The sequence below is a fragment of the Brassica napus genome, chromosome C3 (genome assembly GCF_020379485.1).
Source record: "Brassica napus cultivar Da-Ae chromosome C3, Da-Ae, whole genome shotgun sequence".
Classification (NCBI taxonomy): domain Eukaryota; kingdom Viridiplantae; phylum Streptophyta; class Magnoliopsida; order Brassicales; family Brassicaceae; genus Brassica; species Brassica napus.
Window position 1 is genome coordinate 36,172,375 of NC_063446.1, and position 14,796 is coordinate 36,187,170.

Here is a 14,796-nt window from a genome sequence, read left to right on the forward strand (position 1 = left end):
TTAAAATATCAAATAGAAAACATGGCATAAACCGGTTTCAAATTTCTAAACCGATGTTCGATATTCACCGTTCAAGCATCAAGTTCACATCGGATCAGTGAAAACTTCTGTTCTAAAAATCGGCCGCTTAGCCGCTACGCGTCACTCTTCTTCCGCTTCGATTTATGCCAAATCGGTTTAAAAAATCGGATATCCGATTTTTTCCGCCTAGACCGTCTCAATGGCCGCCTAGCCGGCCGTCTAATCTATTTTTTTATTTATTTTTTTTTTTATTTTATTTTTTTTATTTTTATTTTATTTTTTAATAATATTTTTATTTTTTATTTGATCTAAAATTTTATAAATATCATTTATATTCATAATTTTGATGAAAATTACACTATATTAAGTTTATATATTCTATTTGTGTGTTTTATACAATCTTAAACATGAAAATGTATTAATGTTATACACAATTAAAATTAACATGTTATTATACCACAGTAAACTATCTAAAAATTCTGCCCAGCATAATTTCCGATTAATCCCCGATTTTCTCTTTAGACGCTAGGCCCAACCCGACCGTCCGAGTAGCGCCCGGCGCGTTCAGGGGTGAAAACGTATTAGAGAGCGAGTGATGTTGGTAACAGATTTAACGCTGAAACAGAAAGATAGTCGTTGTTGAACTCTGTCCGGTCAAAAAATAAAAGTCGGTCGGTTTTGAAACTGCCAAACGGCCTAACCCGAATTGCCTCATCTTCATCCCCTAAAAGCATATTAATTCCATCTCACTGGATTCTCTAGATTTTGGTAACTAAGGGTTTACAAAGTTCTTCCCTTTTTCTGATTACGAATTGGGTAGTCTTACTAGAGAATCTGTCGTTTAATCTTGAATTGCTGCAACTGATGAAATCGAAGTCTGGGTTTTGATTCTGATGAATGAAGTATGTAATTTTAGAAAAATTGGATCTCAATTTCGTTGATTTATTGTTATGTACTTGGTTACTTACACTATTCTATGCAGGTGTGGTTGTTACCAGAACCTCGACTCTTGTTTATCCTCTAACACTGCTGTCCACACACAAAGTCCATAACCCAGATGACGATAAGCACCTGTAGCATCGCTTTGCAACGCTTCCTTTTCACTCCGCCGCCTCAGAGCCTGAGCCAAGGTAGGAGAGAAGAGCTAAGAGCACCAATGGAGGTTCGGTGCAAGGCCGGAGCAGTGCCTTTGATGAAGCAAAGCCACAAGTTTCTCTCGTCCCTCTCTTCCCCTGCCTTGGCTGGAGATCCCTCAGCTACAAACCGACACATTAAGAAGTTCGTAGCTGCTTCCCCCAAGTCAGTGTCTCTCAATGTCCTCTCTCATCTCCTCTCACCTCACACTTCACTTCCCCATCTCTCCTTCTTTGCTCTCTCTGTGAGTCTTTGCTTTTTTCCTGCTTCACATCCACAAATGACTTGAAATTGTTTATTTATTTATTTATTTATTTTTCATGTCTTTAGTTGTATTCAGAAATTACTGACGCTTCGTGGTTTGATTGGAACCCTAAGCTCATTGCTGATCTTGTTGCTCTGCTCAATAAGCAAGAAAGATTCCACGAATCAGAAACTCTACTCTCTACTGCCGTTACAAACCTCAAGTCAAACGAACGAGACTTTGCTCTCTTCCTCTGCAACTTGGCTGAATCAAACTCTAAACAAGGGTCCGCACAAGGTTTCAAGGAAGCCTGCCTTCGTTTGAGAGAGGTATTACAAACATCGTCATCAGTTTACGTCAAAACCCAAGCTTACAAGTCTATGGTTTCTGGACTATGCAACATGGACCAACCTAACGATGCTGAAACCGTTATCGAAGAGATGAGACTCGAAAAACTAAAGCCGGGGGTGTTTGAATATAAGTCTGTTCTATACGGTTACGGAAGGTTAGGATTGTTTGATGACATGAACAGAATAGTGCATAGGATGGAGACAGAAGGTCACAGAGTCGACACGGTTTGTTCAAACATGGTCCTGTCTTCCTACGGAGCTCATGACGCTCTTCCCCAAATGGGTTCTTGGCTACAGAGACTGAAGGACTTCAACGTTCCTTTGTCCTTAAGAACGTACAACACGGTCTTGAATTCTTGTCCTACAGTCACATCAATGTTAAAAGACTTGAATAGCTGTCCGCTCTCTGTTTCCGAAGTGCTTACTTTTCTCAATGAAGACGAGGTGGTTCTGGTACGCGCATTGACTCAGTCGTCGGTTTTACATGAAGCCATGGAGTGGAGTTCGTTAGAAGGCAAGCTGGATCTGCATGGTATGCACTTGAGCTCGGCGTATTTGATAATGATGCAGTGGATGGATGAGATCAAGGTTAGGTTTAGTGGAGAGAAGTGTGTGGTTCCTGCAGAGATTGTAGTTGTCTCTGGCTCTGGAAAGCACAGTAGCGTGAGAGGAGAGTCACCGGTTAAAGCATTGGTTAAAAAGATGATGGTTCGTACCGGAAGCCCTATGAGAATCGACAGGAAGAACGTTGGTTGTTTTATTGCTAAAGGAAAAACGGTAAAAGAATGGTTTTGCCAATGAAATTGTTTTAACTGTGAGTTTAATCATTGGGTTCACAAGTTTTAATAGTAACTAGGTTCTTTTCCCAGGCTACGTCCGGGTTATTTATTTATAAACCGCTTGCTATTTAAAGAAAACTTCCGGTTTAATGTGAATATACCATATTTTTGTTGGTTGAATGTTATATATAATTTTTTCTTGCATTTTGTTATGTAACAAAAATATTTTTTTAGTTTTCTAAAATACCAAAACTAAAAATTTGTGTTCCACATGAGTTTAGCACATTTATTGAACCTAAAAAAGAATTCTTATATTGATCAAAGAGTAATATAAATATTTTAGATCATAGTTTAAAAAAAACTCATTTGCACCCAAACGGAAACCTCAAAACCATATTTGATTGCATCCAAACATCAAAAATGGAGAATCTACCGTAATAAGGAGTATAGTCTGAAACATAAATTTTAAAGAAAGCAAAGTCTGAAATGAAAACTATGAAGCAGGCAATGACTTAAGATATATTATCCACTCTTAGCACGCTTAGCTTCCTGTGATTCAAGACTGTCAGAAGCCTTTCTAATCCTCTCATCTGCTGGATCTTCAATGGCGTTTTGTGGAGCTGGTTCTGGGAGTACCTTTGTGACAGTGATGGTTTGAGTCTTGCCAGTGAGGTTACGCTGAGAGACTTTGACAACAAACTTGCGTGTCTGACCAATGGTATCCATGAGAGTTTGTGGAACCGGGACAGTGTGATCAGCTCCCACATCCTCGTTAAACTGACATTCAAGTAAAGCACTCGTGTGAGAACATAGACTGAGTTGGTGGATAAAAATGTTTGAAATTACCTCAAAGTATCTTGCAACTAACTCTGAAGCATGCTTGCCAGTCAATTCACGACCAGCATCACCAAGAAGGACAAACACCGCCTGCTCACTCTTGTCATAAACAGAGATCTTAGTTAAGTACCTGCCAAGAAAGGAAATTAGTAAAGATTGATGATAATAGATGGATGTAATGAAGCTAACAACTCTTACTGTGGAACTCCCACGACCTCAGAGTTGGCACACTTTTTGTTCGTACAAACCAATGAGGTAGGCCCTTTGGTCGCCTTTGTGTTACACCCACCACAAGAAAGATAATACCATGGGGAACCATGGAGTACATCATCGATAGTGGCTGTACACTCAAACCAAGCAACCTATGATAATGTTAAAAGAAATTTCTTAAGTACCCAAGCATATCGTATTAAATGGAAAGACATAGCAAACATTGTACCTTAGCAGTTTCTTGCTTGATGTAGGAGTAGAGTTCACCTAGAGTCACTGTCTCAGGCTTAGTGACTACATCTGCAATAACCTCGTTAGCAACACCTGAGTTGGAACCCAACCTGTTCAGAATGAGAAAGTGAACATTATAGCACAGCTGCAGGAGCATGAAATACAAATTTGTATGCGTAATAACCTACCAGTCAAGATAGTCCCTGGTCGGCTGGACATCAATGTCCATAAACACTCTAGAAGATGTCATCGAAGTAAGAGCAAGAGTCCCTGTTGTTAACACATCAGTGGGGTGTTAGTAACCAAATTATATTACAATTTTATTATGTAAGTGAACTACTAACCTCCAATTCGTTTAGGATTCATTGTGGTAACTAAAAGAACGCGTGGAGTGCTTCCATAAGATTTGAACTTCTGGCAAAAGACTGTTGCGGCTTGGTCCCATAGGTATAGCTTCATCACTGGTCCGCTGCATGATATTAAAAATAAAATGTTAATAGAAACAGACATATAATACTTGTAACATTAGACAAACTCACCCATGTGTCTGAACATGGACCACCAGATGCCGCTTTTCTACTATGTCAGATTCGTCAATTATGAGATGCTCGGTCATAGCTTGCCCATTGATCAGCCTCATGTGACCAACATAATCTGAAATATGCTAAGTTAGTTAAGAATCAAACCAATGCTAATTAAATTATCATAGCTGAATATAAATGGAAGGACATGGCTTACCATAAAGATCACCCCTGAGATCACAGTTAGCCTCGAACTCCTCGTGGTCATGAAACCGGAACCGATCTTCTGGAAATAGTATCGGACTATTCTGAAGAGGAGTTAGAACAGTGTTCCATGAAAACGTTACTGTCACGTTGTGATCAGCAACCCGATACTGAGCTTTGTTCCTCGATCCAAAGAACCTGTTTAGCCTGTAAACGGTTCCTGATGTCATCTTTCGCAGATATGTCTGAACACGGCTTGCTGGAATAAATCCTTTTATAACATTTCCCTGTCCAGCATATGAAAGTGATCCGATTAATAGAATAACTTTATTAACCGAGCAATAATAAACATACATATAAAAAATTAAAGATGAACCTGCTCATCAATGAGAAGCATCTCCTCTCCAATGAGGGTTTTCGTATGTGGGTTTCGAGCCTCCCAAAAATGGATAAGACGAAACCGCAACTCCGCTTCATGTGGGCCAAGTGTCACTTCGTAAAAGCCCATAACTTCGACATCGTTCCCGGAGACTACAGCAGCCTTACCATGAGGCTTGGTTTCAATCACGGAAGAGCCAACAGCCTTTCCGCCGGTTTTCATCTGCATCGCGGAGGAGGCGAGGATCTTCCCGGTATGTTTGAGCGCTATCATGGAGGGGGCATGTGATTTTTCGTTTGTTTTCATCGGGGATTCACCGTCGGTTTGAGTGGTTGAGTTGCGTTCGATAACTAAGTAGCCGTCCGTCTCCGTGGCCGACATGCGATCGATGGATGTTGGAGCCTGGCCTTTGGATTCCATCGGTGTGGATGAACCGTCGATCTGGAAGTTTGACTTCGGTTCGATCGCGGAGGAGACGTCGGTTTGCATGTCTGAGGTGCGGTTGCTGGAGGCTGAAAGGTGGCTTTTGGATTCCATCGATGTGGATTTTTGAATATATCTTGAGGATTATCATCGAAACATAGGGGAAGAGTTTTATACAACAAATGATGGAGAGTAAGATGAAAGGTCTTCATTGAATGAGATAGACGAAGCTATGATTAAAGCATATAGTGGATGAGTCTTCAATTGATTGCAGAAACGGATCGAAAGAGAAAGGGAATCGAAGACGGAGAAGTCGAAAGAAGAGGAGTCGCAAGGGAAGAGATCAATCCCGACCTGATTAGGTTTCACGGTTAACAAACCAGGCCCAAAAAAAAATGTTTTAATTCCAGCCCAGGCCCAACCGGATTGAAACTCGGTTTCACGTCATCGCCAACGCGGCAATAGGAAGCTTTCCTATTGGTTGTTTTTTTGGGACGACGTGGACACGCTAGTTACTTAGCATATCAGCCTTTTATTTAGTATAGATTTAAACAGTAGAGCACAATAATGTGCTAATGGATGTGACTTTTTAGCAGTTTTTGTAATCAATGGGTTTTAGTTTCAAGACTGAATGGTTTCTTGTTGTAATGACAAATACATTGCAGTACATTTATACAAAATACGTAGAGTACATTTGTTAACTGATAGATATATCTGTGTAAAACAATTGAAATGCCAAACTTATCGAGTTTCTGCACGGTTTTGCAATTTTCAAATGTTCTTTATTCAGTTTTCTTCCAAAACAACTTTAAACTTGAAAAACAATTCGACAAATTACTAAAAACTTTAAAATATACTTAAAACACACATGTTAACTCTATAAAAACCATAATTATCATTAATTAAGAAAGGGAATCTTATTTTTTTCCCGCGTTCCTGCACAATGTTGCATTTCAAAAATGTTTCTTTGCATCAAAGTTAACTAATTTTTTTCTTTTAAAAAAGCTTAAAATTTGTAAAAATTGATAAACTACTAAAATCTTTAAAATATACTTAAAACACACAATTTAACTCGATAAATAAAATACAGAAACGTTATAAATTGGTAAAAACACAAAGAAATTATAAATAAATAAACACACAATATACCATTAATTGAGAAAGTGAGTCTCAATTATACATACTTGAAGCTTCAAATAACTTTTATTAACTTACCCGAAATAAAATATTGATTGATTTTAAGGTGATAACTAACCTTTCTGTTAAGCAGTTATTTTTTTTTGTTTTTGACATTGCTAAATAGTTTTTTTTTTTGTAAAAAGGCCTCAACATCGCTAAATAGTTATATAATTTTTTTTTTGGTAAAATAACATTGCATATAGTTATTTGATATACCAAAATGTTTTATTTATAAATGAGACCATGGAAAGCGAAATAGATGTTGAATACACTACTTGAAACCTTGGCATCGTTTTTGCTACATGCGAATTATATTTATATTTTATTTTAATACGGTTCTGAATTGTAATGTATTTATGATTATTTTTGTATTATGTATCTTTTTATTATTGTGTTCTTTTCTTACATATGTTTTAGATTAATTTTTCTTAGCATATATTTTAAAAACCTACCTTACTAAAATTAAAGTTATGTTTTACCAAATAAATTTATGTAGTTATTAAATTAATATATTTAATGTATAAATTAAAAATAATATAGATTATTTAATTGCTATTTAAGTTATTGTGTTTGTTAATTGTATAGTTAATAATCCACATCCACATATCTTTTCATTAAAAGTCCTGAGAAACTAACATATTTTTAATGTTGGTGTGAAAAATAACCTTACACATGATAATAACAATTAGATATGAAGTACATAAAACTAATGTGCCAAAATAATATCCTGAAACACTAACATTAATCAAAAACTATTGTTGATTGTCTCAATTTTTACTATATAGTACACAAAGTTATTCTTCTAAAATGATTTTTTTCTAATTAATATCACTTAATGAACAATGTTTGTTTACTTATTATTGTATTAAGATTTGCTACTACATCATCAAATCTAAGTTCAACTGGAATTTGTTTTAATGAATTTTTATTATTTTATTTGCGTTGACAAATCCTCCTATTAAATTTTTTTTCTTATGAATCATATTCTGGTAAAAATAACTTTTAGTTCCACTTATTCGTCAATATAAAAAAATATTTATCTAGGAAATTAAGACGAAGTCTGAACGGTGCAACAAAAACAAACATAAATATTTTGAGCTACTTATGGGTTTTTCTTTCTCATGTTGATTGATAACCGAATGGATTTACTGTATATTGAAGGATATGTTCCACTAAATAAGTTATGATTTTACATATGTTGGCCATGATGCTTAAAGCAGTCATCATGATAGCCCAAAGAAATAAAAACTTTACTATTTAGGCCAATCCTATAAATTATTAACGTGAGCCTTTGAAGTAGTAAACTGTAAACATGTTCCCTGCTTTTCACACAATATCCAGTAAATGGTTTAATAAGTGATGATTAAAACTTCAGAACAAATGTCGTTGTTCTCAGAACAAAACACTCAACCAAATGGAAAGGTAGAAAGCTAGAGTCATCTAAAACCAGTATAGCAATACCTTTAGTTAAGATCTGGTCTGGATCTATCTTAATTGTTTTAATTACTTAAAAGAAATGAATATAAAAGAAAAAACAATGAGTACACGAACATAACTGTAAACAATGATGTCATGACTGTGTAAATTAAGTTTTTTTTTTTGTCAACTGTAAATTAAGTTTATTAGCTTGGTTTTACACTCTTGTTAATTCCTTTTCTATCAGCTTCGCAGATTCTTTGCCTCCCAACCAGGTGAGGTACTGAATTGTTTATCAGTTTTCGTAGCAGGAACATAGCAGGACCAGCTTGGCTTCTGCATCATGCACACAACAAAGAGCTAGCACCCTATATCCAATTAGCCGGTGAAAACTCGTTAGTTACATTATGCATATATATAAAACCCAATGAGAGGATAACATTTAAGTGTATGTCACTCCCAAGTTTCCACCTTCAGTGGAAGCCCATATCTATGTTGACATGAAGCAGAATTAAGCAGCTAGATTTGAGAATTAAGCTGCCAGACTTTATAAGGTTTTATAAGGCTTTATAAGGTTTTTATAAGCTCGATTTTATTGAAGAGAAGAAGAAGAGAGAAAAAAATATTTTATTATATTGTGTACTGAGGTCACTTGTTTTTAAATACTTGTACCCAGATCCACAATTAAATTAAGGAAACTATTCTCTCCTTCTTTCTCTTCCATCTTGAGATCTACTTTCTCTCTCTCTATGTTCTTCATGTTCTTCATTCTCCATAAATAAACTCTCAATAATTCTCTCATTCTAACATGGTATCAGAGCATTAAGCTCCTGAAACTCACAAAAGCTTCCGCAAATTTCTTTCTTTTCTTCTCAGATTATCTTCAAAATCTGTTGGATACATCCTTTTATCCACTGGTCCAAAGGTCATACAAAAGGGAAGAACCTCACCAGAACTCAAGATAGAAGAGTACCCTATTCTCTGGAACTCAAGAAAGCTTCAACCATATCAGGAAAAGCTTCTTCAAAGTCCAGTTTATCTCAAAATCAGTAGGAACAATCTATTGTCCACTGGTTCATATCTCTCCATGAGAGAGAACTCCAACATGGTGTTGTTTCCAGAGTACAAGAAGGCTAAGGAACAACATAAGAACCACAATATGCCAAGAAGAAATGACTTGAATCAAGCCAGGAATGTAATCAAAGAGTTTGAGCATCCATCGATTCAAGGTCGAACCATGTATTCATCTGTCATTGGTGGTTCAAATGAAGAAGGAACATGGAGAAGTACTGATAGTGCAGCCAACACTGATGGTCCAGCAACCATGAGTGACCTACATTCCCTTATCCAAGCTTTTATCTCATTCAAGAAGGCTGGTACACACTCTCTTGACCCTAAACCTATCATTATAGATTCAGGAGCAAGCCATCACATGATTAGTGATAGAAACTTGATGAGTGATGTCCAGCCTGCCTCAGGGTATGTTCAAATAGCAAATGGTGATAAGATTAAGATAGAAGGGATAGGGAACCTGAGGTTGTTTGATAGGGAATCTACTGCCTTGTATATGCCTCAGTTTACATCAAACTTGCTATCTGTGAGAAAGGCTACTGTTGATCTGAGTTGTCAGGTTGTCTTCAGACCAGATGAGGTTGAATTTCAAGACTTAAAGACAGGCCAAGTGATTGGAAAGGGGCACGTTCACAATGAACTATATCATCTTCAGAAGACAGAGATGTCTAGACCATCCACTTCTCAGTGTTTGGCTAGTACATCCAGCGGGGTTGATAGCACACTATGGCATGCTAGGTTGGGACATCCTCATACAAGAGCCCTAAACTTGATGCTTCCAGGTGTGGTCTTCAAGAATGATGATTGTGAAGCTTGCATATTGGGGAAGCATTGTAGAACAGTCTTCTCACAGTCTAGCACCATCTATGAAAGATGTTTTGACCTAGTTCACTCTGATGTATGGACTGCTCCATGTGTGTCCAGAGAGAACCACAAATACTTTGTCACCTTCATTGATGAGAAATCCAAATACACTTGGGTGACACTGATTCCGTCTAAGGACAGAGTGTTGGATGCTTTCAAGAATTTCCAGACCCATATCTGCAACCATTTCAATGCCAAGATGAAAATTCTAAGGTCAGATAATGGTGGAGAGTATACAAGTCATGCATTTAAGCAATATCTTGCTCAACATGGGATAACTCATCAGACAAGCTGTCCTTACACTCCTCAACAGAATGGAGTTGCTGAGAGAAAGAACATACATTTGATGGAAGTAGCAAGATCAATGATGTTCCACACCAATGTTCCAAAAAGATTCTGGAGTGATGCTGTGATGTCTGCTACTTATCTGATCAATAGAACTCCAACTAAAGTCCTCAACGACATGTCTCCTTTTGAGGTTCTAAATAAGACCAAACCATCTTTGGACCATTTGCGTGAGTTTGGATGCCTCTGTTTTGTGATGATACCTGGGGAGCTGAGGAACAAGCTTGATGCTAAAAGCTCAAAAGCTATGTTCATTGGTTACTCTCCAACTCAGAAGGGGTATAAGTGCTATGATCCAGAGTCAAGAAGGGTTCCTGTCTCGAGGGATGTGAAGTTTGCAGAATCTAGAGGCTATTATGATGGAAAGAGTTGGGATGAGCTCAAAGATCTTTCTCAATCAGCCTCAGATAGAGCAAATAACCTTAGGGGAGTAATGGAGAGCATGGGAATCAGTATGCCCTCTTTACCAAGTGTGGAACCTGTCCCTGAAAATTTATCATCTACTGCAGCTGATAGTGTTGAGAGCACTCATCCTAATCACGAGGGGGGCAGTAAAAATGTTGAGCAGTCTACACAAGCTCAACCTGAAGAGAGCTCTGTAGCTCATGATCAAGATGAGATGCCATCAGAATCAGATGTTGAGACTCAAGTAGAGGCGCCAAGTGAAGGAAATGAAGCAGAACCTGAGCAGATACAACTTTTGAGAAGGAGTACAAGGATCAAGAAACTCTCACAGTGGATCAACACAGAAGTTTACTTCAATGCTGAAGCTGTAGCTCACCCAATAAGTGCAGTATGCTCCCTTGCTCAATATCCAGAAGATCATCAAGTCTTCATCAGTGAATTGGATCAGGAATACATTCCAAGAACATATGAAGAAGCTATGCAACACAAGGAGTGGAAAGAATCTGTTGGAGATGAGATGAGAGCCATGATCAAGAATGATACATGGTTTGAGACTGAACTTCCAAAAGGAAAGAAGGCAGTGACAAGCCGACTTCTCTACACTATCAAGTATGGAGCCAATGGAAAACCAGAAAGAAAGAAGACAAGACTGGTTGCAAGAGGATATACTCAAGTGTATGGTGAAGATTATCTAGACACTTTTGCACCAGTGGCCAAGCTTCACACTATAAGGATTCTCTTATCTCTTGCTGTCAATCTTGAGTGGGATTTATGGCAGATGGATGTGAAAAATGCCTTTCTTCAAGGAGAATTGGAGGATGAAGTCTACATGAGACCACCTCCTGGTCTTGAGAACATGGTGAAGTCAGGAAATGTTCTCAGATTAAAGAAGGCAATTTATGGCTTGAAGCAATCTTCAAGGGCTTGGTACCATAAGTTGAGCACCACCCTCAATGGAAGAGGCTTTGTCAAGTCTGAAGCTGATCATACCCTATTCACCCTCACTAGCCAGCAAGGAATCATTGTCATTCTCATATATGTTGATGACATTATCATCACAGGCAGTGACAAAGAAGGGATCATCTCGACCAAAGCGTTCCTTAAGGCTTCATTTGATATCAAGGACTTGGGAGAGCTCAAATACTTCCTAGGGATCGAGATGTGTAGGTCTAAGGAAGGGTTGTTTCTATCTCAAAGGAAATACACCCTTGACTTACTAAATTAGGCTGGAGATCTTGGTGGAAGAGCTGCCAAAACACCTCTAGAGGAAGGATACAAAGTGATGCGTGAGGGGGAGATTGAAAACAAGTCATATGAAGATGTAAAGCATTATAGGAGAATGGTGGGAAAACTCATTTATCTTACCATTACCCGACCAGATGTATGCTTTGCAGTAAACCAAGTAAGCCAACACATGCAAGCTCCCAAGGTACACCACTGGAACATGGTTGAGAGGATTCTCAGGTACCTAAGAGAGGCACCAGGCCAAGGAGTATGGATGGGATGCAATAGAAGCACTGAGATTGTTGGGTACTGTGATGCGGATTGGGCAGGAGATCGAGTTGATAGGAGATCAACTACTGGATATTGTACCTTCATTGGAGGCAATTTGGTAACATGGAAGAGCAAGAAGCAGAAGGTGGTGTCTTGTTCAAGTGCTGAGGCAGAATATAGAGCTATGAGGAAGCTCACAAGCGAGTTGATTTGGATCAAGGGACTTCTTAAGGACTTGAGAATTGAAGTTACAACGCCAATCACGATGCATTGTGATAACCAGGCTGCTATACACATTGCTAGCAACTCAGTCTTCCATGAAAGGACCAAACATATAGAGGTAGATTGCCACAAAGTGAGACAAGCCGTGGAGCAGAACATCATATTGCCGTGCTACACAAGGAGTGAAGATCAGCTAGCTGATATCTTCACCAAGGCAGCAAGCACTAAGGTATGTGAGTCCATTCATCCAAAATTGGGACTCATAGACCTATCATGTCAATGATCTCTCATTCATGAAGTGTTCTACTCTTTTTCCTTGACTTGGGTTTTCTCTCAAAGGGTTTTACCTAGTTGAGGTTTTAATGAGGGAATACTTCATGGCTTCCAAGCTTGACTTGTTCCACATGGTCAAGCTTGAGGGGGAGTGTTGACATGAAGCAGAATTAAGCAGCTAGACTTGAGAATTAAGCAGCCAGACTTGATAATTAAGCTGCCAGACTTGAGAATTAAGCTGCCAGACTTTATAAGGTTTTATAAGGCTTTATAAGGTTTTTATAAGCTCGATTTTATTGAAGAGAAGAATAAGAGAGAAAAAAATATTTTATTATATTGTGTACTGAGGTCACTTGTTTTTAAATACTTGTACCCAGATCCACAATTAAATTAAGGAAACTATTTTCTCCTTCTTTCTCTTACATCTTGAGATCTACTTTCTCTCTCTCTATGTTCTTCATGTTCTTCATTCTCCATAAATAAACTCTCAATAATTCTCTCATTCTAACAATCTACAACAGGGGATACTGACATATTCATGATTGCTAAGAAGTTAATGGAAGTAGGTCAAACTAACTTCTAGCGAACTAAAACTAATCGTTCACAGTAATGTTCAAAAACATGATATAAGGAATTGATCCCTGCAAATGAGAGAAACAACAACATGTTCTGGAAGCTTTTGGACACAGTGAAAATTATTTAGGATACAAACCTATTAAAAACTTATGGAGCAGACAACTGTTAGCTCAAACTTAAAATACAAACAGAGATTTTAATTCACACATGATAGGCACAACTTACATTAATAGAATTTCCATGGAACCGAGATAGAGTATGCAAACTCCAACATATAAAGAAAAAACTCCAAAGGTAAGGCAGCTGGATGAAAACAGCTAGTGGTAGTATCGTATCTCTAAACCAAAGAAAGACAATCCTGCACAGAGAGAGTGTGATATATCCCTATAATAACTTGTCACTTACCTAAAACCCAATAGATATGTACAATTCTATGACACAAATGAGTTTTCGCAATAAAAAAAACTACTCTATGAAAATATTGCAAGAGGGAAACAAATGTGAAGCATACACATGACTCTAAAGCACAATTCTACTCGAAAGATACATTAAGTCAAACAAAATTGTACTCATTCATCAGAAATTAGCAAGTGCTAGTTCATCAGTCACATAGATTTGGTGAAGAGAAATGTTAGCAGCTTGGAAAGAAGGAGACTTTTCCCATTACGACTTGCAGACTTAAGAATCATAGTTTAGAGATAATTTTCATTTCACTGATTTGTTCTTCTCTACTATCTTCGACGCGTTGGCTACGATGTTCCTCTCGGTGATGCTCGCGCATGGAATCAAAATCTGATAAGATACGCTAGAGTAAAAGGTATGATCGGATGCGTCACAGGGAGTACCAGTGTCGAAAATCATATTTGGTTTGCCTATCCGGGTGTTCTCATCTATGAAGTTCTGAACAATCTTCGCTAAACAAACGAAAATTGGCTCGAACTCCATCGCATCGAGGAAAGGTTTCTCGGAAATTGAACAACTAGGCGCTTGAGGCCAGGTTTGAGCACTGGTTGCATGTTGAATCCGGCTGGATAATCATCCTGAAAATGACGATGACCAGGATCTAACTTCTCTTGCTCTTCACTAATCACGATCCAATAAAATTTATAGTTCAAAGTAGCTTAGACGCACGACTAAAAAATGAAAACAGACTCACCATCGGTTGGGTAGAAAGGAGAAGCTGAATTATTACGTTTGTTTGGAAGGCAGTTCGTCTCTGCAAAACAAACAAAATATAGACATTAAACTGACCTAGAGAAAGACATATAATGTCTTTTTCAATTGGATTGCTACGAAAATTATTCCAAGAAAAAGAAGAGATTTATTGAAAATACGTTTTATAGAGTAAAAAAGAGGAATCGTTTCAGCAATCAAACTGAAAATGTTTAGGTCACCTAAATGACATGGCTGATTTGAGGGATCTAATTGGTTGATCCGGAGTGGGTGAAGGTAACAGAAACGTTGAAGACGAACTGGAAGAGACGGATTGATCGATGAGATGTGGATTTGGGAAGTTGGGCTTGACCTGGGCCATGATTTATTTTATGAAGACCACACGGAAGGTCCAATATCCTTTTCAGTCAACAAAAATATGGCAGCATTGAGGTGATATAGTTTA

General features: G+C 37.8%; 1 protein-coding gene across 3 annotated transcripts; it reads left to right on the plus strand.

Annotated features, from left to right (window-relative positions):
- The first annotated feature begins 573 nt into the window (after window positions 1-573).
- LOC106389465 (pentatricopeptide repeat-containing protein At2g17033) lies at window positions 574-2,732 on the plus strand. 3 transcript variants are annotated; one of them, XM_013829728.3, is made up of 3 exons: window positions 574-789; window positions 1,004-1,399; window positions 1,486-2,732. In XM_013829728.3, the coding sequence occupies exons 2-3, from the start codon at window positions 1,079-1,081 to the stop codon at window positions 2,548-2,550; spliced, it is 1,386 nt and encodes a 461-aa protein (XP_013685182.2). In that variant the 5' UTR covers window positions 574-789; window positions 1,004-1,078; the 3' UTR covers window positions 2,551-2,732. The 3 variants fall into 3 exon arrangements, with proteins under 3 accessions (XP_013685182.2, XP_013685183.2, XP_048607142.1); XM_013829729.3 differs by having other exon boundaries at window positions 626-923; XM_048751185.1 differs by having other exon boundaries at window positions 626-896.
- Window positions 2,733-14,796: the final 12,064 nt, after the last annotated feature.

Bases quoted from the DNA above. Each gene is read 5' to 3' on its own strand.
- LOC106389465 (XM_013829728.3), top strand. From the start codon at position 1,079: ATGACGATAAGCACCTGTAGCATCGCTTTGCAACGCTTCCTTTTCACT. The intron at 1,400-1,485 runs GTGAGTCTTTGC...TCATGTCTTTAG, and splicing joins TCTCCTTCTTTGCTCTCTCT to TTGTATTCAGAAATTACTGA.